The sequence below is a fragment of the Choloepus didactylus genome, chromosome 6, assembly GCF_015220235.1.
Source record: "Choloepus didactylus isolate mChoDid1 chromosome 6, mChoDid1.pri, whole genome shotgun sequence".
In the NCBI taxonomy this organism is placed as follows: Eukaryota; Metazoa; Chordata; class Mammalia; order Pilosa; family Megalonychidae; genus Choloepus; species Choloepus didactylus.
In genome coordinates, this window is record NC_051312.1 from 48,233,506 (window position 1) to 48,259,015 (window position 25,510).

A 25,510-nucleotide genomic window follows, 5' to 3' on the forward strand; every position below is an offset into this window, starting at 1 on the left:
GGGGACCCAGGTTGTGTAGGACATTGGAAGGGAATTTGCTTTGCTCTGAGAGAATTGGGGAGTCATTGCTGGATCTTGAGCCACAGTGTAACATGAAGGCTTAAGTAAGGTGGCAGGGTTGGAAATGGTAAAAATAAATAAATAAATAAAAATATTCTGGATATATTTTGAAGGTAGAACCAATTGGAACTTTTGTTGCATCGAATGTGAAGTGTTTGACAGAGAAGCCAGGGATGTCCCCAGGGTTTGGGTCCTGTATTCGTTTCCTGGGGCTGGGTGGCTTAAAGCAACAGAAATTTATTCTCTCCCAGTCTGGAGGATAGAAATCTGAAATAAAGCTATTGGCAGGGAGGGCCAGGATCTTGCTGAAGACTCTAGGGAAGAATCCGTCTTTGCCTCTTCCTAGCTCCTGGCTGGCCAGCCGTACTGGGTGTTCCTTTGCTTGTCGCTGCATCATTCTGCAATCTGCCTCTGTCCTCATGTGGCCTTCTCCCCTGTGGCTCTGTGCCCAAATTTCCCTTTTCTTATAAGGACACCAGTCTCATTGGATTCAGGGCTTACCTGAATCCAAAATGATCTTATCACAACTTGATTACATCTGCCAAGACCTTGTTTCCAAATAAGGTCACATTCTCAGGTTCATGGTAGATGTGAATTTTGGAGGACTCCAGTCAACCCACTCTAGGGCCGAGCAACTAGAAGTATGGAAGTACCGTTTACTAAGATGGGAATGACTGTGAGCAGAGCAGGTGGCAGGGCTAGGGGGTGAGGGAGAAGCAGTGATGGTTAGAATCGGGCATGAGCAATTTGTGCTGTCAATTAGATGGGAATGTCAAGCAAGCAGTTGGATATATGTCATGATTTTAGGGGAGCGGTACAGGCTGGAGATACAAATTTGGGAGCCAGTGGCATGTGGTGATGTATAAAGCCCTGGGAAGGATGTGATTCCCCAGGTCTCCCAGACTGCTCCTTTACCTCAAAGCAATGAAAAATCCTTCTCCAGATTAAATTTTTTGTTTCCGGCCAAAACAAATAAATAAGAATGCTCATCCTCCAAGGCCCACCACAAATCTTAATTTCTCCTGGAGTCTTTCCTAATTACAGCAGTCTCTTTGGGACCCTCTTAATTTATGTAATTGTCTGCCTCACTGATTCATCAATTAATAACTATCTATTGAGCAAATTCTGTGTACATGACCCTGCGCTGGGTGCTGTGGGGAATGTGAAATAAGAACACCTGGTCCTTACACTCAAAAAGCTGACAGCCCAGCTGAGCAAACAGAACTAATGTTACCCAAAACACTGAAAAACATCATGTTCTCTAAGGAAGTCAGAGTTGGCAGCATGGTGGAAGCGCCTCTTTAGTTGAATCTTAAATAAGAAAGAGGGTAGCTGGGGTCCACATTTTTGGAAAATCTGAGTAGACGGTTTCCAAAAATTTTTCTAGTAATAAAAATCCATACTTCTATGGATCTAAAGAAATTGTGAGTTTTTCTCTATAAGAGGAGGGGTGGGATGGAGTGGGGACACATTGGAAGTGGCAGCCCAAACAGAAGAAGAAAACTTGAGAAATATCCTGGAGGCAGGTGCAAGCAAGAGGTGGTAAGGGAGATGGTGAATGTTAAGATCTGGAGCAGATATCTCAAGTGGCGAGCAGTGGAAAGTGAGTTTGGGTATAAAGGAGCACCAGAGCCCAGCTTAGCTTTGATGTCATAGACAATATGGTGCAGCATAATTGATGGTTGTGTTACAGGGGTGGACTATAAGAAGAGCTGTGGCAAATGCAGGGGTGAAGCTTTTGTTATTTTCCATGCATGAGGTAATGAAGTCTTGGCCTAGGGGGTTGATTGGAAATCAAGACTAACCAGCAGAAATGAAGGAACTTTCAAAGTAGGGAAGGTCAGAATATGGCAACAGAGGAGAATAGGGACCAAGGAAGAGGAAGGGGAGAGTGATGTTGAGGTTCGAAGCCTGTGAAGGGAGGAGCAGTGGAACCTCTTACTGACAGGGTCATGGGATGGTGCTGGTGGAGAGGAGCTCAGTTAGATTTGGGCCACCTGCAGTAAGAGCAGAGCATCCAAGGGCCAGAGAGGGCCAAGGTCCAAAATGGAGAAGTGGGAGTCAGCAATGTGGAGCTCTGTTGAAGCCATGGGACAGGATACGCCCAGGAGAGAGTAGACATCTTGTCTTTGTGAATTAGTGATCTTTGGTGACTACATAATTTACCTTCCTAGCTAGATCCTTGTCATTTTTCTATCTTGTTTTCTCTCCATCTGTTGGGAGACAAAATAATGTGATGAATGAGCATGTAGGATGTGGCATCAGTTTTCCTCTGTGCAAATCCTGGCTCTTCCCCCTCCTAGCTGTGTGAACTTGGGCAAGTTACTTAGCCTCTAAGCCTTAGTTTCTTCATCTGTAAAACGAGGGAGACAATAGTAGCTGCCTATGCCAGTTTGAAACTGTTATGTACCCTAGGAAAGACTATGTTCTTAAATGAAATCTTGTGGGAACAGACTTATTATAAGTGGGATCTTTTGATTAGGTTGTTTCCATGGAGATGTGATCCACCCAACTGTGAGTGAGACCTTTTGATTAGATTATTTCCATGGAGGTGTTACTTTGCCAATTCAAGGTGGGTCTTGATTAGTTTACTGGAGTCCCTAAAAGAGCTCAGGGGCTGACACAGACCAGATGCTTGGAGATGCAGACAAAGACATACGGAGATGCTAAACTAAGAGATGAATCCTAGAGTTTATCCCAGAGAAGCTAAGAAAGGATCCCCAAACACTTAGAAAGAAAGTCCTGGGAGAACAAGTGAGGATGCACAAGAGCTGAGAGAGAGAAGCTAAGACAGACAGAAGCCCAGAGACACTTTGGAGAAAGCCATTTTGAAACCAGAACCCAGGAGCAAAGGACAGCAGATGCCAGCCATGTGCCTTCCCAGCTGATAGAGGTGTTAACGGATGTCATTGGCCATTCTTCAGTAAAGGTATCCTCTTGTTGATGCTTTAGTTTGGACACTTTTATGGCCTCAGAACTGTAGATTTGTAACCTAATAAATCCCCTGTATAGATGCCAATCCATTTCTGGTATTTTGCATAACAGCAGCTTGAGCAAACTGGAATACTAACTCATAGGCATTGTGAGGATTTAAATAGATAATAACTTGGCACATGGAAAGTATTCAATGCATGTTGACATTACTATATGTGTTCACATCTCAATAAATATCGCTGATAAATTGATAGCAGTGAAGAGCCCACAAAACTGATATTTAAAACCATACGATACCCTAAACCAGTTTACCAAAAAATGTTCATTTACTGAACATCTGCTATGTGCCAGACCCTCTGCTAAATACTCAGCTCATCCTCACAACAAACCTGTAAGGTAGCTATTATCCCATTTTATAGACTAGGAAACAGAGGCTTGAAAAGGTTAACAAGCTTATCTAAGGTCTCACAGCTAATAAGTGGCACGCATTTGCATGCATTTTTTTTTTTTTTTTTTTTACTGGGTTTATATTTTATTCAAAGGCTAAATACAAAATTAAGAAAGTAAAAAATAAAATTCAGAGCAAATATGCTTTGATATTTCAAAACAACTCTACATACAAAGTACAAGAGGGGGAAAAAAAAAGCACAAAGCCCCCATAAATCACACTGGACAGACATATTCAAGTCTAACAGAGAGAAACTAGAATTTAATGCAATGTTACTTCTCTTGCCTAGAAATTAAGCCTTTATTGTCTCAGATTTTTTCCCTCCCATTAGGGCCATTATTCCAAGACAACGTATCAACCTGTCTCATGAGGCCATCTCACATTGAACTTGTCATAGTAAAACACCAATGACTGATGCCAACCTGGCCTTCCTAATGAGGACAGTGTCATCAGAAAGGGGGCTGCTGGCAGAAACAAACTGCAGTGATCACGATACATTCAGGCCTCGGAAGCCTAGATGTTGTATGACAATCTACAGTTAACAGATATCAACCTTGGGTTCTCACAAATGAAGAAAGTATTATTAAGTACCAGGGAGCTATACCCAGTTCACAATAGTGTTTCCCTTATTCGCCCTTTAGGTACAATGTACCTAGAATTCTTTCTCATTGAGTATTTCCTTGTATTATATGCTTTGGGAATTCTGGCAATTTTTCTTCTAAGACCTCACCATATTTTTCTTCATTTCAAAACACACAAAGCTGAGTAACAGAGGCAAAAATTAATTCCTAATCACCAGGGTATACAAAAGCCATCGAAAATTTTTTGATTATCTGTGAGTTCCATGATATACTTCATTTGGTGGTTCTGGTTTTTGAATTATCAGATGCTTCTAAATCACTCAGTATGCTATGGAAATCGAAAGCATATGAAAAAATGCCAACGACTTTCATCCTAATAAGTATAAACACTCTAATTTTTATACTCACATACAGAAAGGCAGAACAATATATATGAATGGGAAGAATTGCAATTCTATCAAAAGAGCATCTCTAAAATTGTTTACAAGCTCCATTCTTTAATTCCATATTTTCACTGACCTGAAGACGGGCTTTTAAAGACATGTTTCTTAAAGCAAATATTTCAGTTTCTTTTACTTTGCGCAGAAGGAAAACCAAGTCAGAGAGATCTTAACAAGGAGCTAAAAAGGCTCCTTTCCTCCCATCCTCAGAATTAATTATACTCAAAATCTCTTGAAATATAAAAAGTCAAATATGGCCTTTTACCAGATATCCTATGAGAAAAAGCATAATTGAAGCTTGGAATTGGAGTCAATGTGTCATGCTTATGTGAAGTCCACAAATGTGCCTTTTCAACCTTGGCAGTCATCTCTTGCAAACACGTTAACCTAAACAGAATCATGAACTTATCCTTACTACATATACACTTCCTGGGAAGGGTCAGTTGTTTAAATGAACTATAACTTGGTACCTTTTCTGTACATTATTACAAGATTAGTTTATAGCTCCTAGGTGCTTGTTAAGTTAATAAAGCTCCTCCATCATCTTAAAAATAAGGGAAAACGATTCACCTTCAGATTGAGAAAAAATGAACCTTTACTTCTTTCCCTCGTCCAAAATAAGTTAAAGAATTAATTTTTGCCCAAATGCCACTACAATGTAAAATGTCCTCTTAATTTCCCAAGAAATTATTTCTTGGCCTTTAGAACACATTCAGTAAATTCTTACTGACAGCCAATTTGAGGGAATTTAGAGAAATTATTTACTAGAAGTAAAGCTGAATTTTATGTTAAAAAAGTGGCCTGTGGGGAAAATGATCAATGCTGATGTGGCAGCCCTAGGCTTTGCTGCAGAGCAACGTGCAGGGAGGGAGGCCAGAGGGGGTGCTCAATGTTAAAGGTAGGAAAAACAGCAAATCTATTCATTCAAACCACCCTGGCATAACTCTGTCTCCTGCAAAACACAGCAAGTGCTGTAAGCGCTAGGGATGGAGATTCTAGCTTGCTGTTCATGAAAGGATTCTGTAAAGGGAATCTTTGTTCTAAAACTAATAGATTGCCAGATACTACAGAAACTTTAGATTTGAAATGCATGCTCACCCACCTTAAATATCCTTCTTTTGCAAATATCACTTCATTCAAACCAAGTGTTTGAACACTGTATACCTTGGAAATTTGCAACAAATGACATATTATTGTCAAAAAAAATTTTTTTTAAGACTTGAAAAAATGAAGTATCTGTGGAGTATGATATCAGAAAGTACTCTGTTTTATCTAACATGCCTTTCTAAAACAACTGAGAAGTTGGGTGGAGAGATACAGCTTTTCATACCTATTTATGCAATCATTTCTTCTTTTAAAAAGCAATGGTAGTGAATAAACTTTTAGTGTCAGAAATGTTTATCATAACTAAACTAAACATGGGCTACATTCTTAGTACCATACAATATCACAACTGCAAAAATGTGAACACTTCAAATACTGGCAAATTGCTATAAAATGTAATTCTTGGCAAGTTTTTTGTAATTTATTCACAGTTCAGGCTTTGAGTTGCTGGACTTACAAGATATGAGGAAGAAATGATCAATTGGCTCAGAAAGCTAAACATTCATTCCAAAGAACAGAAAACTGAAACAAAGCAAGGAGATTCTAAAATTGCCAGCTCACAAGAAGTATAACTTAAGCAAAAACCAAAAGTTTTATTTAAGCAAAAATGTGTTCAACTACAGAACATTAAAATTCAATAGGATCATTTCTATATTCATTCTGAAAACAGTATAGTAAGATAAGTAATTAGAGAATGTCCTAAGCTGCTCTCATTAGCCATTATTTATGGTATATTCCATTAACATTTTGATACTAAGCTATTACAGACTTAGAAGTTAATATGGCATGACTTTACAGTCTTGCTAGTTAACTACGATTTTAATTTTAATCTTGGATATTACTGGTAGGAAGCTAACATTATCGGTCTTGCTGGTTGTCATTGTCACAGATCTGAAGATACGGTTAAATTCATAAAGCTAGGGAGATATTAAAATATTAACAATCTTCAAATATTGTGGATAAAAACCCAACTTAAGTGTTAAAACTTCTAATCTAGAGACTCTTAACAGTGAAAACAAAGTAAAGTAATCTAATATCTGTTTCCATGGGTAAAACACTCTATCTGGTATTCTTATATACAAAATCTACTAAATATGTAGATTATCATAAGAGTAAAATATTTCTTTACCATTCCCTTTGATTTCTTTGGCCTTCACAAATTCAATGTGAGTTATGAATTACTTTTCAATGACACTGTGCTTTTTAGACAAATCAATTAAGTTGAAGCACACAATAAATAATCAGTATTAGTCTCTCTTTTATTACTAGAGTATAGCCTAATCTTTAAAAAGAGAAAAAAACATTACCTAAAAGGCTTTTAATAATGTTTGCTAAAGTAAGTATTTCAGTTGGTTTTCCTTCTTTAAAGAGTAAAAGAAATAAATCTCAGAGGAATCTTAACAAGGAGTCAAAGAAGGTCTGTTTCCTCCCATCCTAGCAACTAACCAGCGACAACAGACCTGCTTTCAGAAGACAGTATCATCTCAGGAACAACCTTCCAAGAAATCTAAGAGAAAACCTGTGTTAGTTCTCTTAACCAATAACCTCAGCCGCACAGCACCGAATGTCAGTTCCCTTTGAGTAGTCCTGATGATTGATTGTTTTTCATCTTTGCATATTAATCATAGCTGTTCCTTAGAGTACCATAGATATATGGATCGTTAACAGCCTGTGACACTAGCTTTCTTCACAAAGTGCATTTTCACCTCTTATGAACAGGTACACCCCAAGACTTGTACAGTTATTTAAGTAAACATATCCACTCACAACATTTAACAACCCAGCTCAACTCAACACTTCCATGCTATCACTCTGTGCCTTCCAATGGACCTTGTCTTCACCAATGATGAGACATCCTGGGGACAACTCGACTCTGCTCATATTTATCAATTCCTAGAACAGTGACTTGTCCATAATAGGTATTAGTAAATACTTGTCGACACAGTTGTAACAAACTAAAAAGTTAACATTAATTTTTCTCTTTTATTACTATAGCATGGTGATTTAAAAAAGTTAGAAAACCTTACTCCAAAGTAATAATCATTTCCTGGGCCATGAGCTAGGTGCTACACAGATATAATCTCCTGCCTAAAAAAGCTCTAACTTATATATGAGTGAATTTAAACTTTAAATGTACTATAAGAAAGAGGACTCCTTTTTTCCTATTGAGTCTTTTTATAGAATATCTTTCTTGAAAAGTCAGATTTTCTTATCCTAAATCATACTGGTTTTAGTATGTGTGCTGCTGAAGCGAGCACATAACATTGGTTTTAACTGAGCTCATATTACAGTAATTTTTTGTGTTCAGAATTAATTTATAAAAGCATTTAAAAATCATAACATTAAATGAGGTAGGGAGCAAGGAGAAGGAAGAGGGAGGACAAACCACATTGGTTTGGAAAATACCACTTCTTTGTTCTAAATGTCAGCTTTTGATATTCAGTTAAGGACTTACCATAGCTTGGAATATGTGTGTGTGTGTGTATATTTTACAGATAGAGAGGCACAGAGAGATAGAAAGACAAATGATCTAAATTCAAGCTAATGACTGCTTTCACATACTAGTTATAACTCAGAATTCTGAATCAAATGCTACAAAATCTATACAAATGGTGTGTGTAAAAAGCTAACGTACCCAACATAAGAAATAATGGCATTCATATGTATACTAAAACTAGTGGGCTTACAGAAAATTGTCTTAGAAACAATAATGGAAGTTAAATATAGCTATAGTAGCTAAATATATGATGTAAATAGTGACACTACTTTATTTTTAAAAACAATTAGGTTTCTATTCTCCATCTATGACAGTCCTGCCAGATTACCTCAAAATATGCCAATTCTTTCTCTAACCCTAATACACAGCAGAATTCTATGCTTCTCTTGCAGAAACAATATCTAATAAAAACTCAACTTCATTAAGAAATTCAAAAAAAGAAAGGCAAAGACTGACTTTACTTAAATAACTGTGCTAAATATCGCACCTTCACAATTTTAAAGCGAAAACACATGAAAGGACTTAACAAAAACAAATGCAAACAAATCCAAATCAGCCCCCAAGATTTGGCAAAAAAAAAAAAAAAAAAAAACAAAACAACAACACACACACACAAAAAAAAACACAAAAAAACTCCATTAAAGAAATTATTACAACTTTTTGGGTGTCAAACTAATATTTCTACCCTAAATATTTTAGGCTGTCAACTTCCATTTCTGACACTAATCAGCTGAAGGTACCTCAATATCTTTTCATTTGTATCACCTTCATTCTTACCTATATTCTAGGAGAACACAGAAAATACAAATAGAAAAATGACAACGAAATAATACTAAATTTGATGCAATCCTTCACCATTATCAGTATAAAGCAAATAGCTTTTCTGAGGCTAGCTCACCATGCAATTTAGAGGCAAATGATTAGTCAAAAGACTTGCAAATCTTCCAAACAATTGCAAAGAGCTTCCAAACTGGCACTAAGGTAGTAGTTTTATGTAAGGAAGCAATGAAGGAAAGTTAAAATTAACTACATGAAATTCTTCCTTGGGACAAAACTGAAGAGGTATAACATCGATTTATCAGTATTGATTTAATTTGAGACATCTGATAGCAGCTCTCTGTTGCAGTTTCAAAGAACAAGATAAAATATGTCATTCAGCAGTCATTTAAAAAATGATCGATAACCTGTAGATAGAATGAAATATAAATAACCACTTTTAGTTGATGAGAAAATAAGGAGTATGACATCCAATACCTACACAACCTATCTTTAAATTCATATTCAAATTGTTGGTTGTCCAAAGCAGCTCAAATTTAAACTTGTGCTATAAAATTGTGCAAATACGTTCTATTAAGGGTCAGAAAAAACCAATGCAGTACCATAATATATTGCTTCCTAAATTACTTCGACCTACAGATTATAAGAGGCAAAAAAGTCTGAGAAACTAAGGTTAACCTAATTTAGATAGAAATCCCACCAGAAAGTTTTCAGTTTTTAAGTTTTACAGTTTGATTTAAAAACAAACAGAAACATGTTTCAAATAAATCACAGCATCTTCTCTTTATATATAGCTTAGCAAAATCTTAATTCACTTGTCCAAGAGTTAGCATACTTTGCTGCTGGCTTTCGATATCCCAGTTAAATGCACTACTCTTTCACTGGTCTGACTGAATAGATGCATAGTAAAACAAATGCCAATTATTTTAAAAACGTGCAATCCTCTCAGATTGAAGTGGAGGGCCCAGAAATTCAACACCCAGTATTCTTAAAAGAAAATGATAGCTAAAATCTCTTTCTGATATAGAGTTCATTATTCAAACTCCCCCACAAATCACTGGAAAAATATAAGAGGTAATTTTCACAAAAACCACTAATTAAGTGGAATAATTGTAACTAATATATAAATTAGAATTTACTAAAAAAGGTGTAAAGGAGTGATATTTTAAATCAAGATTTTAAATACAAAAGGTGTCATCTGTTGCTTAACTGCCCCGAGTTTCAGGTGCTCTTTACTCTACAGTTACAGATTTGGCAAGATTCCGCGGGAAATCAACATCATAGCCTCTCAGCACAGCAAGGTGGAAAGCCAGCAACTGCAAGGGGATCACACTGAGAATGCCCTGCAGGCAGTCCACAGAGTGGGGCACCTTGATCGTTCTTTTCGTGTTCTTAATGGTCTCAGTATCTTCCTTATCACAAATCACCACAGGGCGCCCCTGCCGAGCAACCACCTGCTGAAGAGCATTCTGACACTTGGCATAAGTGTGATCTCTCATGATGATCATGATGACAGGCATCAGCTTATCCACCAAAGCCAGAGGCCCATGTTTCAACTCACCAGCGAGGATGCCCTCAGAGTGCATGTAGGTGATTTCTTTAATTTTAAGTGCCCCTTCAAGACAAGTAGCATAATGATAGCCACGCCCCATTATCAAGACTGACTTTTGATGATAAAGTTCTGTTGCCAGTTTTTGAATTTCATCATCCATGCTCAGTACTTCCTTAATCAAATCAGGCAGCCGTTTCAATCCAAGCATGATCTCTTTGCGTCTTTCTTGCATGGAGATCCTGTCATCGCACATCATAAGGGCAAACATCACAAGGGATACAAACTGGCTGGTGTAAGCCTTTGTACTGGCCACCCCAATCTCAGGACCAGCGTTAATGTGAACTCCACAATCTGTCTCTCTTGATATAGAGCTGCCAACTGTATTTGTGATTCCCACGGTTAAAGCTCCTCTCTCCTTACAGTACCTCAGACCCATCAGGGTATCTGCTGTCTCACCTGACTGACTAATGAAAAAGCAAACATCATCTCGAAAAACTGGAGTGTTTCTATCCAGGAAGTCACTAGCTAGTTCCACCATCACAGGTAACTCAGTCAGCTCCTCTAGCACTTGACGCGTTGCTACACCAGCATGATAACTTGTTCCACAAGCAATAAGAATCAAACGCCGGCACCTCTGAATCTCCTTAATGTGATCCTTCAAACCACCCAAATTCACAGTGTAGTCATCAAAGTTGACCCTTCCTCTCATTGTGTTCACAACTGATTCCGGCTGCTCGAAAATTTCCTTCTGCATAAATGAACTGAAGTTACCCTTCATGATCTGCTGTAGTTCCATCTGGAGGGTTTGCACAGCTCGACCAGGGTGATCTCCTGCAGTTCGTTTAATTCGATGGATAGAAAGGCGGCCATCCACCACTGCTGCGACATCGTCATCTTCAAGAAAGATGACGCGATTGGTGTGTTCTATGACAGCACTTGCATCAGAAGCAAAGTAATACTCAACCGCTTTTTCTTCAACAGGGAAAAGACAAGTTGTGCTGTCCACACGAGAAAGATTGCAACTTCCTTTCTTGTCTTTGCCTGTTCTATAGAGAATTGGAATGTGATCAGTAGAGAGTTTATGTTCACTTCGTACACCAATCAACAGTGGGCTACCTCGCCTTGTGCCAACTGCTTGCCCAGGAAAATGAACACTTTTAAATACAAGTGCAAAAGCACCTTCCAATTGTTGGATAACTCTCTCCACCAAAGTAGTAAAACTGGTATCTTGACTTTCCCGATTGTCATACATATACTTAACAAGCTTGGCAATTGTTTCTGTGTCTGTTTCAGATTCAAAATCATAGCCTTTGCTTTCCAAAAACTTTTTCAAATCTTTGTAGTTGGTGATGATCCCATTGTGAATAACAATAAATTCATTATTTTTATCAGAGCGCTGGGGATGGCTATTGACTGGATTGGGTTCTCCATGTGTTGCCCAACGGGTGTGAGCTATTCCAAGATGCACATCAAATTCTATATCCAAGTCCATATCCTGTTGTTTGTGAACTTCTTCATCCAGTGCCTTAACTTTCCCTTTCTTCTTAATAAGCTGGATTTTGCAAGCATTGGCTTCCCAATCTTTGTCATTGCCTCCATCAACTCCCACACCAGCAGAATCATATCCTCTGTACTCCAGTCTCTGAAGGCCTTTAATTAGGGTCTCCAAGATTTCTCGTCTTGTCCGAGGAACATGGTAGTTTAAGTAAGCAAATATACCGCACATGATGCAGGAGGCGCGGTCCGCAGGGTGAGGGGCGGGCGGCTGGCAACACTGAGAGCGCACAGGAGAGCCTCTGGGACGATCGGCGGGGTCCGGGAATCTGCATGCATTTTTAAAACTCTGAAAACACATGTTCCAAATTATCTTTCCATTTTATATATCTCCTATTACTTGAAATTTTCAACAAATACCTATTAGCCCAAATACCTATTGGCAAAAAAAATGGTATTTCCATTTGGGAGATGAGTGGGAAGATGAGGGACACCCGGACATCCAGGATGGGTTAATTAGAAATGAAAAGCCCAGGGCTTCCTTATAGAACAGCTAATCTCTATCGCAATGTTGCCCCAAGCCACTAGGAAAAGGGTGAGCTATGTGCAGCACTGACCGAGAATTTAAGACATCGGCAGAGGAACGCAAAAAAGAAAGATGGTGAGCATGTAAAGCATTTGAAAGAGATTTCCACTGAAAACTGTTAAATAATAGGAAAGTTTCCATGCTTAACAGGATAAACTTCCTTAATATGTACATATACTTAATCCCTAGACCAGATGTCTCTGTTCTTGGTGTGTGGACACAACTTCCCTATATATTGGCCCCTCAGGCCCCAAACAAGGCACAAGGGTGATTAATTCTATAATACTCATATATTAAAAAAAAAAAAAAATACGGAGGACTTTAGAGTCCAGATTAACTCCAAAGTGGAAAATTTGTCTTCACATCAAATAATAACTCTCTGAAAAAAAGTATTAGAGAAAGTCCACTGGTGGGAGGAAAACCCACCTCTGTAAAGGACTGCTTCAATTAATTGAACCCTGCTTTTAAAAAAGCATTTCTGGTCACTATCATGTAATTTACACGTTTTGAATCTGGTAATAACAGCATATATATCAGACCCGTTAGAAGTGTTGCTTCATTTTAAAAATAATTTTGAAATTACTGTGCTATATTTCTAAGACTGTAATAGGAGGGAATTCATCATCTTTGACAGAAAGCAGAGAGGAAGTTTGCCTGGACTCCTGGGGGAAAGCAAGGTGGTCTGTTGGAGGACAAGATGGGGTGACTTAAAGGAAAACTTGACTACAAAAATGAAAAGAGCATGTTTATGAAAGTTTGTATTTCATATACTCCATTCTAAAGAATTTTTATTCTGGCAGGTGTATGAAAATGTAACTCAAATCAACCAAATTATTATTGAATACCTTCTGTATCTGAGGCATGCAAAAATGAAAAAAGGTATAGCCTCTCTTCTCATGGAATTCATAACCAATTAAAAAAACAGTGTGATAAATTCTAAAGCAGATATATATACACATAAACATACACACACACACACACACACACATATGTACATATACACACACACACACACGAAGTATGATGGGATGAAAGATGGGGCAGCCATTAATTCTGCAGTGGGCTGACGTGAAGGACCTAGGAGGTCAGAGAAAACTACCAAGAGAGCCTGGGGTTGAAGGTTTTCCAGCTTATCAATGATCAATCTAGCATTCATTTGCATCTTCCAGCCCATAGGGCCTCTTGAGAGTCCAGAAATTAGTTCTGCTCTCCCTAACTTTGCTTGAAAAACCCTGCTTGCTATTCTTAGCTTTTCAGACAAAGTCTGGTGGGAAAACAGTGGAAATTCTGGACCTTAAGAATGGATTGAAGCATTTTCCTCAGAAATTGAGCAAATTTTTAAACTTTCAACCTATGGAAAAAGAGGCATGATAGAAGACAGCCCCTGTCTCCAACAAGAAGGCAATACTACTTTGTAAAGATGGCAAGGAGAGGTTAACAAAGGTCACTCACCTCCATCTGCTATGCCCTCTATTCTCTCCAAAGAAATCCTGTTATCCCATCAAGTGTAGGATTCCCTAAGGAGATAGGGGATGGAGGATACTGGGATTGTAGCAAACCTTGCATCCAGCTACTTCTTTTGGGTTCCACGTCCACCCCAAGGCAGCTGGCAAAGCCAGAGACCTTGAAGTTATAACAGATTGACTGACATCCTCCCAGTTCACCTATAACCCAATTGGAATCCACATTTCCATGCACTGTAAATCAGGTTGCTCAAATGTTTGTCATGTTGCTCTTAAAGCCCACTCCACATGGTCTGAGGTGACCTGCTGAGCTTCCTGACTCAATGGTAATGACACAGATGAGGAAGTTTACTGTTTTTCTTTAAGACTTTGACAAGTTCATCAGTTTCCCATGGCCTGCCTATATATAACCAACTGGTTCTTTTTTGCCACCTTTAGCCACTTGAAAAATTGCAGCTCCTCAAGGCCTTGGGTAGGAACACCTTGGGTCTTTCCCTGTGAACTCACCACTGACTTCCCCACTGCTATCAGGATCCTGGTCCTTCCATCCCACTTGCTGCCTCTCAGGCATTTAGATAACATTTGTCCTTGTTTGACCAGAGAGAGATTAGAACATAACAAAACAAAACCGTAGGAGCCTTGACATTTTTTGGTGACCTCTTAGTTACCACCTTCTACTCTGCCTCTAATAAAGGGATGATGTGTTTCTTTATCAGCTCCTTGTGTCTTGTTTATCCAAAGGACAGTCTTCTATTGTCTGTATGTGTCTAATAAAGTAGGCCTCTTCCTTGGGCTGTGGTACAGAGCCAACTGCTTCAAAAAGGAAAGATTCCACCAAAATGGTGGACACAAAGCATCATTGTGTGACTGAATTCATGTCAGTTTATGTTCATGGAAACAGACTCTTTTTAGTATATCCCTACACTCATGAGCAATGTTTTTCCCATTCCTTTCAGATTGCCAGCTTTCAAGGCCCAGCCCATGTTCCATCTCCCCCAGGAAACATCTAGCTCTTTCAGCCCACAGAGAGAAGGCATAGGCAGCTCGTGAGACTGAACAACTACCAACATGGTGGCTTCCAAGGGGACCTGCCTGTCTCGAGCTGTCAGGGACAGGGTGAGGCAGGAGGCAGGGAGGAACCAAGTATCAACCAGGAAGTCTACCTAGGACAATCTGTCATACTGGGGCTCAGAGAAAGGGCCTAATTCCTGAGAATTGAGATGGCAGGAACAAACGGAGCAGTGGGAACCAAAACAATAATTCTATCCTGGGAATAGAAGCTCATAGGGATGGGGAGAACTGTAACTCATGGAATAAACTAGAGCCAAGATACCATCATAGGACACAGATACTGGCTTTAGTTAGCATAAATGATGACCCGAAGAACAATTCAGGAGTCCAGAGACCAGTAATAGTGCTAGAGAAGGCCAGTGGATGAGAACATGGGCTGTAGTGTCACGGTTCAGGTCCCTTATGAACTATTAGGCCAGAACCACAGTTTTCTCCACAACTATAAAAAGTGGATAATAATACAATTTACCTCCTGGTTTGTTGTAAGGATTCAATGAGATGACAGATAAAATGCACTTATCCCTGTGCCTAATACATAGAAAACATTCAATCAATGTTAGCTGTAACTATTTTTTATAGCATTGTACATGGCTCATAGCATGTACTAAATAGCCATTTTTTGATTGGCTAAATGGATCCTGGCCTGGCAGAAAACCTAACACCAAGCCCTACAAGAAAGGAAGGATTGGGGGGGGGGGGGAGTGTCACTGGTTGAAGTAGTATAATACCACTTGCTCTGGTCTTGTTTAATATGGAAATTTAGCAAAGCAGAATATGGTAGTAGCTATGGCAAAGGCAAAGAAAATGGGACAGGAGATCAATTCTGACAAAACTCACTTGTTTTCAGGTCACCACAAAGATGTTTTCCGTTTTGCGAGTGTAGACAATGGACTTTGGGGTGGGGAGGCAGGGCAGGTATGAGACTGGACAAAATAGCTTCACAGCAAGTAAAGAAAATGCTAAACAAATGAAAGGAAAGAACCTGGCAAGTGGGTATGTCCAGCTGGTTTTTCATATTTAACAATCTTAGTTGTAACCACCCGGATCAGATTATTTTGTAAAATCCAGATTCTTGACTTGGGGTCCATAAATTTCTGACCAGTCCATGGAAAAGTTTTAGGAACTCATGACCCACCCAAAACTGGATGCAATATTTTGTGTGTTTCTTTGCATGGAATTTTTATAGGGAGAAGGAAAAGGTAAAGAGGTTCAGAGCTATTATCAGACTCTCTAAGGTATCTATGACTCTCAACATTTAAAGGATACTTGATTCTCTAAGAACACATGGATTTTATAAAGTCAATAAAAAGATTATTGGGATGAGATCCACATTATGAAATGAGAACGATATACTGTGTGCCATATTATAAGCTTAAGCATAAATTGTATAGGGACAATACATGATAAGCACATGGAAGTTAAGGGGAAGCTTCTGGAATCCTTAGTGTCTCTGCAAAACATGGCTGCACAATTTAGTAGTTGTGTAAGCATCAGCAAGTTATTTAAGCCTTTTGTACAAGCTAGCTATTGCTGCATAACAAACATCCCAAAACTCACTTACTTAAAACAATAATCAATTTTTATTTCTCACAATTCTACAGGTCAACTATGAATTGGTTAATCTACACTGGGCTTGGCTGCTAGTAGTTCTGTTCCATGTGTCTCTCATTCTCTTCTTGGAACCAGAGGGCTAGCCCACCCGTATTCTACTCTTGGTGATGACAGAAGTGCAGAGAGCAAGCAGACACACACACAAAGTTTCTTTGGCCTAAGCTCGAAACCCTCACACAGTTATTTTTAACTTGTTCTATTGGCCAAAAAAATCCACATGGCAAAATTAAGTATCAAGTGGTAGGGAAATAAAATCTGCCCCTTTCGTGGAAAGAACTACAAAGTCACATGGCAAAGTTAGTAGATATAGGGAGGAGAGAAGAATTGGGGCCACCTATTGCAATTCCTCACACCCTCCACACCTCTCTTTTCCCATATGTGAAATGTAGTAATACTAGATTATGCCTCACAGCATTATTGGAGGATTAAAAGAGAGAATGTATGCTGACAGGGCCTGGCACATAAATGCTCAATAAATAATATCTCATTAGTTCTACAAATAACTACTTTTATTGCTATTTTTATTCTATGCTCCGGTCAGGTGTGTATGCCCTTTCTCCTTGCCCAGGTTAGGTTGCCCCAGTGTCACTTCTGGTGCCAAGGTCCTTGCCACTGTCTGCTGAAGCATTTCTTACTCTGTTTGAAACTGCTCATATCCCCTATTTTAAATAACATGGGCTTCAACAGCAAGAATGGGACAAACCAGCACCATGTGACAAAACGTGACAAAATGGGACAAATCAGCACCACCCTGATGTGAGGCACTAAGAAGGGTGCAGCATCACTTGTGTGATATTCCTGCCAAACTCACAAAACCGAAATCTAATTGTGAAGAAGCATCAGAGACACCCAAATGAAAGGACAGTCTACAAAATAAATAGCCTGCACTCTTCGGGAGTGTCAATTATAAAGACAAAGAAAGGGTGAGGAACAGTTGCACATTAAAGGGACATGACAACTAAGGGCAACATGTAATCCTGGACTAAATCCTGAGTCAGAAAAAAAAAATACTGAAAAGGACATTACTGGGACAATTGGTGAAATGTGCATAGGGACTGTAACTTAGATCAGGGGGTCAGCAAACTATGGCCCTTGGACTAAATCCGCCCTGTCACCCATTTTGTAAATAAAGTTTTATTGGAACTTAGCCACAGTCATTTGTTTATGATGTCTACGGCTGCTTTTGTGCTACAACGGCATAGTTAAATAGTTGGGACAGAGACTGTATGGCCCAAAGCTGAAAATGTCTTTTACAGGAAAAATTTGCCTGCCCCTGGATTTAGATTGAAAGTATTGTTAAATTTCCTAAATTTAATAATTGTTCCAAGGTTAGATAAAAGAATGACTTTGTTCTTGAGAAACCCACGTTGAAGTATTTAGGAATAAAGGGGCATCATGTCTGCAACTTGCTCCCAAATGGTTCAGGGTAAAAATATGTGCATATATATAGAGAAAGAGAATGACAAAACAAATATAGCAAAATGTTTATCAGTGAATTGGGGAAAATGGTATGTTAGCATTTTGCATATTTTTGCAACTTTTCTGCATATTTGAAATTGTCTCAAAATTAAACGTTTTAAAAATATTACATGGGCTTTGCCAAAAGTAATGCTGTCTTCAATATACTTTGTAAATACCCTCTATTCATTCCTCAGTCCTCTCCCAAACGGCTTCTCTCAATGAGCTTGGTGCTATGGTTTCCATTTCCCTCTAACCTGTACTCGGTGCGCCTTGGCCTGCCAGCCCCATGTTAGGTGGGACTCTGGCTCTGTCCTTGTCTTTTCTCCCTCTTCTTGGCTAGTTGAGTTTCTTCCTGAGGTTCAATCTGAAAAATTTCCAAATGGGCGGAAATGTGGGCTCTGAAAACTCCTGTTTTTTTCCTGGGACTGCAGTAACAAAGTATCACAGACTGGGTGGTTTGCAACTATGGAAATTTATTCTCTCACAGTTCTGGAGGCTAGAAATTTGAAATTAAAGTGTCTGGAACATACAGGAGGGGATCCTTCCTCACCCCTTCTAGCTTCTGGTATTTGCAATCCCAGCATTCCTGGTCTTTAGGGGTGTCCCTCTCATCCCTGCCTCCTCCAACTCCACATGGCCCTCTCCCCAGTGTCAGTCTGGGTCTCTTGTCCCCTTCCAATAAGCACATGAGTCATATTGGATTAGGGTTCACCCTAACATTTGGCTTCATCTTAACTAATTACATCTTCAAAGACTCTATTTCCAAATAAGGTCACGCTCTCGGGACTAAAGATTGGGACTTGGATGTGTCTTTTGGAGGGACACAATTCAACCTAATAACACATCCTGTATGGCACAACTTAGCATGGCCCCTGGCTGCTGCAGCTCAGGGGTGTTTCTGTGTAACAATTTTGCCCCTGCTGTCACGGAGACTGCTAACTGACCTAGTGAAAAGCCATGCAAGTCACAAAACTCTCTCCCCAACATTGTACACCTCCAGCCTCCCTTCAGCCATGTTACTTTAATGCATCAGGCTCAGGAAGCTTTGAGGAAAGGTGGTTGATACCTATTATTTTCTTCTCTGCAGGGTCTCAATGGGACAGAATTTCATCTTAAGGTGTGTGTGTGTGTGTTTTTTAACTCCTATACTGTCAGATGTGCTTGAATAGAGTAAAAAAAAGATGGTTTATTACTCTAGAATCACATCTCATCCATATTATTCTCTGCACACACCTAGAGCAATTCTCATTTCCTTGAGTGGATTGGATAGGACTGGCCACAAACCTTAAAGGTGGAGAAAGCCTTTGTCTTTTCCCTTCTCATATACTGTCACATTTTGTCCACACAGCAACCAAGAAGGGCAATGGGACAAATACTGTTTTTTCTATTTGTATTGATCACAGTTCTTCAGGGAAACAGAACCAAAAGGATATACATAGAAATAGAGATATAGACAGATATGAAGAGATTTATTATAAAGAATTGGCTCACAAGGCTGTGGCGGCTGGCAAGTATGAATCCTGGAGGGCCAGACACAAGCTGGGAACTCTGATAAAAGTGGGTCCAAATTCCCCAGGAGAAGCTGGCTGACTGAAGTTGAGGCACAAATTCCTCTTTCTGGTTATGAAATCCTCAGTCCTGGCTTTTAAGACCTTCAAGTGATTGAACAAGGAGACTCCCCACATTGCTGAGGGTAATCCTTTTGTTAGTTGTAGATGCAATCAGCCATAGATGGAATCAGCTGATTATAGATGCAAATCCATGTTCAAAATACCCTCACAGTAACAATCATGCCAGTGCTTACTTGAGCAAACAACTGGACACCATAACCTAGCCAAGTTGTCACCATTAGAATCTTTAAAGGGTCAGAATACTGAGATTTAGAGAAATTACATAACTCTAAGCCCGGTCACAAGGTTACCCCTTGGTAGCATGAGGAATAGCCAACAAAGGCAAAATAAATAGTGTGGAATAGTCAGAAGAACAGAGAATGAAGAGCTGAATATCCTGGCATTAATCCCAGCACCCCCAGTTAACCCCAATTCCAAGGCTATTGAGTCTTGGATACTTTATTTAATACCCCCAAAACCTTGGTTTCCTGCTCTGTAAAATAATAAAATCTACTTCTGGATCTGGTTGTAAGGCTTAAGTGGAAAAACATATAGGCACCTCACCCAGTACCTACCATATTTTAGAAACATCATCAGCAACCTGGAAGGGCCCTCCTCAGCTGATGTTAGCTAACGAGATCCTTCACATTCTAAGACTGAGCTTACAAATGGAATCAAGGGAGGGTTTACGGCCAAATAAAAGGCTGTGCTCACGAGAATTGTAAAGCACAGCTTATAAAATGTGTGCTAGTAAACCTGGGGCAGCCTATTTATTTCTTTATGATTTGGGGTGGGGGCAGTCTTGGGCATTATTTACATTTCCCTCCATACTCTAAATGTTACTTAGCCTTAAGATGTGACATCCCTGTCCCAGACAGACATAAAGATCTAATGAACAGGACAAATCAGGCTCATATTTAAGAATGACAGGAAGTAGAGTCTTAATTTTTTTATTAGACTTGTAAAGCATTAACTATTAAGACTTCATAAACTGGGCCCCATGCACTGATAAATTAGCAATTCCCACCAAGATGTGTTTTTTACTGCAGGGAAGCTGTAAGAGCCCTTAGTCTTAGTCATAAACAAGAGGCTACATTTGTTTTCACTGTTTTAAATTGAGAGTGGTTTGGGGAGCACTCACAGCTGCAGAGCAAAGGGCCAGCAGATGTCCCTGGCATAGCCCAGCAGACAGTTCCGAATCTCGGCTGAAGTACTCTTCAAGCTCAGCTGGGTTCCGCTCATCCAGACACAGCAAAGCAGATCCCTCGGTGAACTGGAATGTCCTGTCACACAAAGTATAACCCAGGACTCTGGCCATCTGGGAGGTCAGCAAGCTGGACTCCTCGCCCAGTCAATTTATCATAGAGGTGGCCGCAGGTCACAGAAAATTTTTTGTGTGTCAAGCAGAGACTTTCCATAGAATGGTCGCTTCCCCCACACCAAAAGGCCAAAGTCTCACCCTGCTGGGTCACAGAGACGATTCTTAATAGTTTAAAATGAACCTGAGTGAAGTATCATTGTTAGGGACACTCCCAAGGACACAATTGACCGTTCTGGAGGCAAAAGTGGCCTGGACACAGCATCTCTAGAGCTGACGGGGTAAGGTCCCTGGGCATTTTCTCAAGAGGATTGGGGAGGTCAAGTGGTGGGGTTAATGACTCGGTCCATTGTGTGTGAGGCACACTTGGAGATGGGAAAAAGCCTCCTGCTTCATTAAAGATCGGGAGACCAGAGCTCAGGGCAAGGCAAGCCCCTGAGAGGACCACGTGCCCCTTACCCCTCCCCCATTTATGAGGACACGGGCCCCAGAGGCTGACAGGAGGCTACTGCTCTGGCAGTTGTGCAGTGAAAACGCTGGCCTTGGAGAACTTCCTCAAAGCCTGGCTCTCAAAGGCACTGTGACTCCGAGCTGGCCTTCAAGCCCCCTGCATGATTTCTGTTATCTTCTGTTTGGATACAAGAAGTGAGGCAGAAGGAATTGCTTTAAATATGAAGTTTGTCTCTTTATTTTTCCCTCTTATAGCACCAAAGGACTCTGAGTTAGAATAAAAATCTTTTCATCTTAATGGGCAAAGGGCCTCAAAATACCATTTGGTCCTGGCTCCCTTTTCTCAGGCAGGTAAGGGTTGCCATCCCTATTTCAGAAAACTCAGAGAGGTTAAGGAACTTCCCCAAGGTCACACAGCTAGAAGTGCCAGAGATTTGTGGCACTTATTCACTTATTGTGCATGCATTCTCCAGCTCAGGACAGCTCAGGTAGGGAGCTTCTCTTGGCCTCTGTGTGTGTGCAGGCAACTTCAGAAAGGAAGAATCTGTGTCTTTTTCTAGATTCTAGATGAAAGCAGGGAAAATAAAATAGGTGGGAAAGGACCTATGCAGTTTCCTGAGAGCAACTGACTTGCAGAGGGGCAGAGGCAGTGCTATTTCCTCACCTCGTGACAACTAGGATAAAGCCCTGGATCTGTCCAAGATGCACTTTCTTACTTTTCCCTGGCCTGGGCAGGTCCTGGAGGCACCTCTCTCCATATTCTTAATGAGGGCCTGGGAGATTCCTCTCTCCACCACTCTGGGAGCAGACGTGAATGTTGCTGTCTCTCCAGAGGACATGCAGCTCCATGTAATTACACCTTTTTTCAAGCCATGTAGAATGGGATTGTTGGACAGGCCTCATTGATTGTGGGCTTGCAAATCGCTGGGCTCCAACTGGGACAGCTGATAATGATAATGATCTTGCATTTACACAGACCTTTTCATCCAGATGGATCCATAGAGCTCAGCAGAATTTACAACCATTGTACGAGCACAGAACCAAACTCTGCCCTCTGCGAGGTGCTGCCAGCTCCCACAGAGGTCGTGCTACAGCCGGGGGTCTCAGTCAACATTGTCCCTCCAGCAGCATCATATTCTGGGTCCATGCACTTGATCTTGAGAGGAGAAATTTGCAATTTCCATAGCCCCAACAAGAAACAGGCTGTGCAGGGCAGCTAGAGCGCTGGTGCCATGGGGAGCTGCACCTGTGAGGAGGAAGGCACCATTCAGCCCTTTGCTGAGCAAAGAACCCTATCCCTGACACACCAAGCATGAGAGGCAGGGGGAGGCCCAAGTTGAGATTCTACTTCAGTTGCCTCAAGATTGGCATTTGCCAAAGTGTGTTCCACAAAACATTAGTCTCTCCTGCATGACGCTTCTCAAACAGAAAAGTTTCTGGGGTCAACTAAGCTTGGGAAAGACAGCAGCTGGATCCTCCACCTAGTGCACATTGACATTTTAAAGTCTCTGAGAAGTCCTGCAGTCAAGAAATCTAACCTTAACCCAGGGTGTCCCAAGCTGATTGAACCACAAGGCCTTTTTTTCCTTTGCAGCATCCTGTAGAACATGGTACACACTTGACCAAACCTGCTATGGATTTAGACTAGGCTGAAGTAAGGTTTTCCGTCTTTATGTTTTTCACTCAAAAAACAGATATCTATTCAACCCTTTCACGAAGCAGGGGAAACAGAGCCAGAGAGGGATGTCACATGCCATGTTCACAAAGCAACTTTAGCAAGGACAGGACCAGCCTTAGACCTCCTGGCTCTGGGTCTGATCCCATGACCCATTAGATATGATGTAACTATAAATGTAATGACCTATTTTTAACAAAATATTCATAAGATGTACAGCAAAGAAATTCTACACGACCCTGCCTTGTTTCCTGGGCTCCATGTATTTTCTGCTTTTTTCAGGTAGAAGGTTTTCCATACATGGTAGGATGCTCCACCTTTGGCGCCTGGGATATTTGTGCGTTGTGGGTGAGTTTTAAGTAGATCCATGGGAAGTTCTGCAGCATTCCTGCACATGCGTGAATGCATGCATCACCCCCCATCACATACACACATGTATATACTGAGGACTATGACCCTAGACCCAAGACAGTGACCACACCTCATATGCGGCCATTTTAAACTGTAGGTTAAATTTATTAAAATAAAACAAAACAAAAATTTAAGTCCCTAATTTGCAGTAGTCACATGTCGGGTGCTCAGTAGCCCTATATGGCTAGTGGCTACCATATTGGACAGTGCAGATTAGAACAGTTGCATCTTAGCAGACAGGTCCATGGGACAAGCCTGCTCTAGACTCACCATACACATTTTATCCACAATGACACCAGGCACAAGGCACCCTTCTTGCATTTTCTTCAGGACACTGTATAAAGCTGATCTTCTTCAAAGAGTGGAAAATTACATGCTGAACAAGAGTCCCTGCAGATCAGCAAAAGTTGACCATCCTTCCTAGGTACTGAAAGGCAAGTATCATGAATGCCCGTTTGAAAACACACCTATAAGTTGCAGATAATGTGGCAACCACATTTTTATCTACCTTCTGCCTCCAAGTTCCAAATTAAACTACCATTCCCATGAAATGCACCATTCAACATCAAGAGGTGAACAACCTTACGTTATGTTTGGGGCCTCAATCTGTTTTACTACATTTACCTTGATAAATAATCACTACTTACCTAGTATCTGATTACTTATCTTTATAGCCCTTTAGCTGGCTTTAAAATATCATGTGATACAGATCCTGGAGTTCCTACACCTGGAACGCTATTCAGAATGCAATACTTAGATACTAGTTGGTTTTCCCCTTTTGTAATATAATCACCTATATAACCTCATGTTTTGTACTTATATGGTTTCTATGCACACAAAAAGTTATATTAAATAAAGATATTATTGTTCTGTAAAAAAAAACAAAACAAAACAAAACATGATTACAGATCCATGGTTGATTTTTTTAAACAGCTGTTCAGTAACTCTTTTCTTAGCCCTGAGTTGGCAATATAACTCCCGAGGTGAACTCCTTGTTCTTTGAAGAACTCCATTGACTTTCTGGACATTCCTAAGCATAGCTGCCACTGACAGCAGCCTTATAAAGCACAGAGGACAGTGGATGTGTCTCCCATCTTCTAGCTGGATAGACTGAAGTCCAAAGATGATGGGATTTCCCTGTGATCACACAGCAGAACACGGGACTGAGCCCAGGAGGCCTGGCTCTCCTCTGGGCCCCTGGATCTCGGGCTCCTCGGCAGACGTGTGTGCCACACTCCACAGCCCTTCCCTCCCCTCATTTGTCACCATGACCTCATCCTCCCCACCGCGTGGCTTCCCAGCCAGAGCCAGGCGGCAGGAGCACCATGGCTGCTGATTTTGTTCTGGGATTTGGATGTTCATTCTTTTCTCAGGATCCCCCAGGTTGCTCAGACAGAGTGGCTGCCAGTCAGCCCCAAGAGTCGTGGAATTTGGCCTCAAACCAAGTTTGCCTGGGGCCAGGGCTCTGCCTCTCCACAGCCCAGGCTGGCAGTCAGAGGAGACAGACTAAACTAGAAGCTCCTTGGCTCAGGGGAGAGAGCCTCAGACTTGAGTTTTAGCTTACAGCTTTCTTAAAAATTCTGGAATCAATTTTACATTCCTCATGTGGCAAAAGATGCACCATATTTCCTCTTAAGCAGACCATGGCTTTCTCTGAGATCCGTTACCCAGGGGGAGCCCAGCTTCCAGAACCCTTTCCCTGTGCCCTTCTGTGGCAGAGCCTAACACTTCCTCTGTAGTAAAGGAACTTTTAGCTTGGCACATGGTGACCCAGCATAGCATTCATTTCCCTTTCAGCCAGATGTGGATTAAGTTCTGGCATTGCGATTTGTTTGGGAGTGGAGTGTGCAATTTCTTGGGAAAAAAATGAGTATAACTTTCTCCTCCCCTTTCCTTCTTCCTTCTGACTGGAGTTAGTCATGATGGCTGGTGCTAGAGCAGCCTTTTTGGACCATAAGGTGCACCTG

General features: G+C 40.6%; 1 protein-coding gene and 1 long non-coding RNA gene across 2 annotated transcripts in view; both read right to left on the reverse strand.

Moving 5' to 3' along the window:
* The window catches only part of LOC119537608, a 55,281-nt gene that overhangs the window by 20,661 nt on the left and 9,110 nt on the right, over positions 1-25,510 (reverse strand). The gene's annotated exons all lie outside the window — the stretch shown is intronic.
* LOC119537607 (glutamine--fructose-6-phosphate aminotransferase [isomerizing] 1) lies at positions 8,674-12,199 on the reverse strand. The gene has a single exon (XM_037840144.1). It carries the CDS (start codon positions 12,117-12,119, stop codon positions 10,074-10,076), a length of 2,046 nt encoding a protein of 681 aa, XP_037696072.1. The 5' UTR covers positions 12,120-12,199; the 3' UTR covers positions 8,674-10,073.

Excerpts from the sequence above, each read along its gene's own strand:
- LOC119537607 (XM_037840144.1), bottom strand. The coding sequence starts at position 12,119 with ATGTGCGGTATATTTGCTTACTTAAACTACCATGTTCCTCGGACAAGA.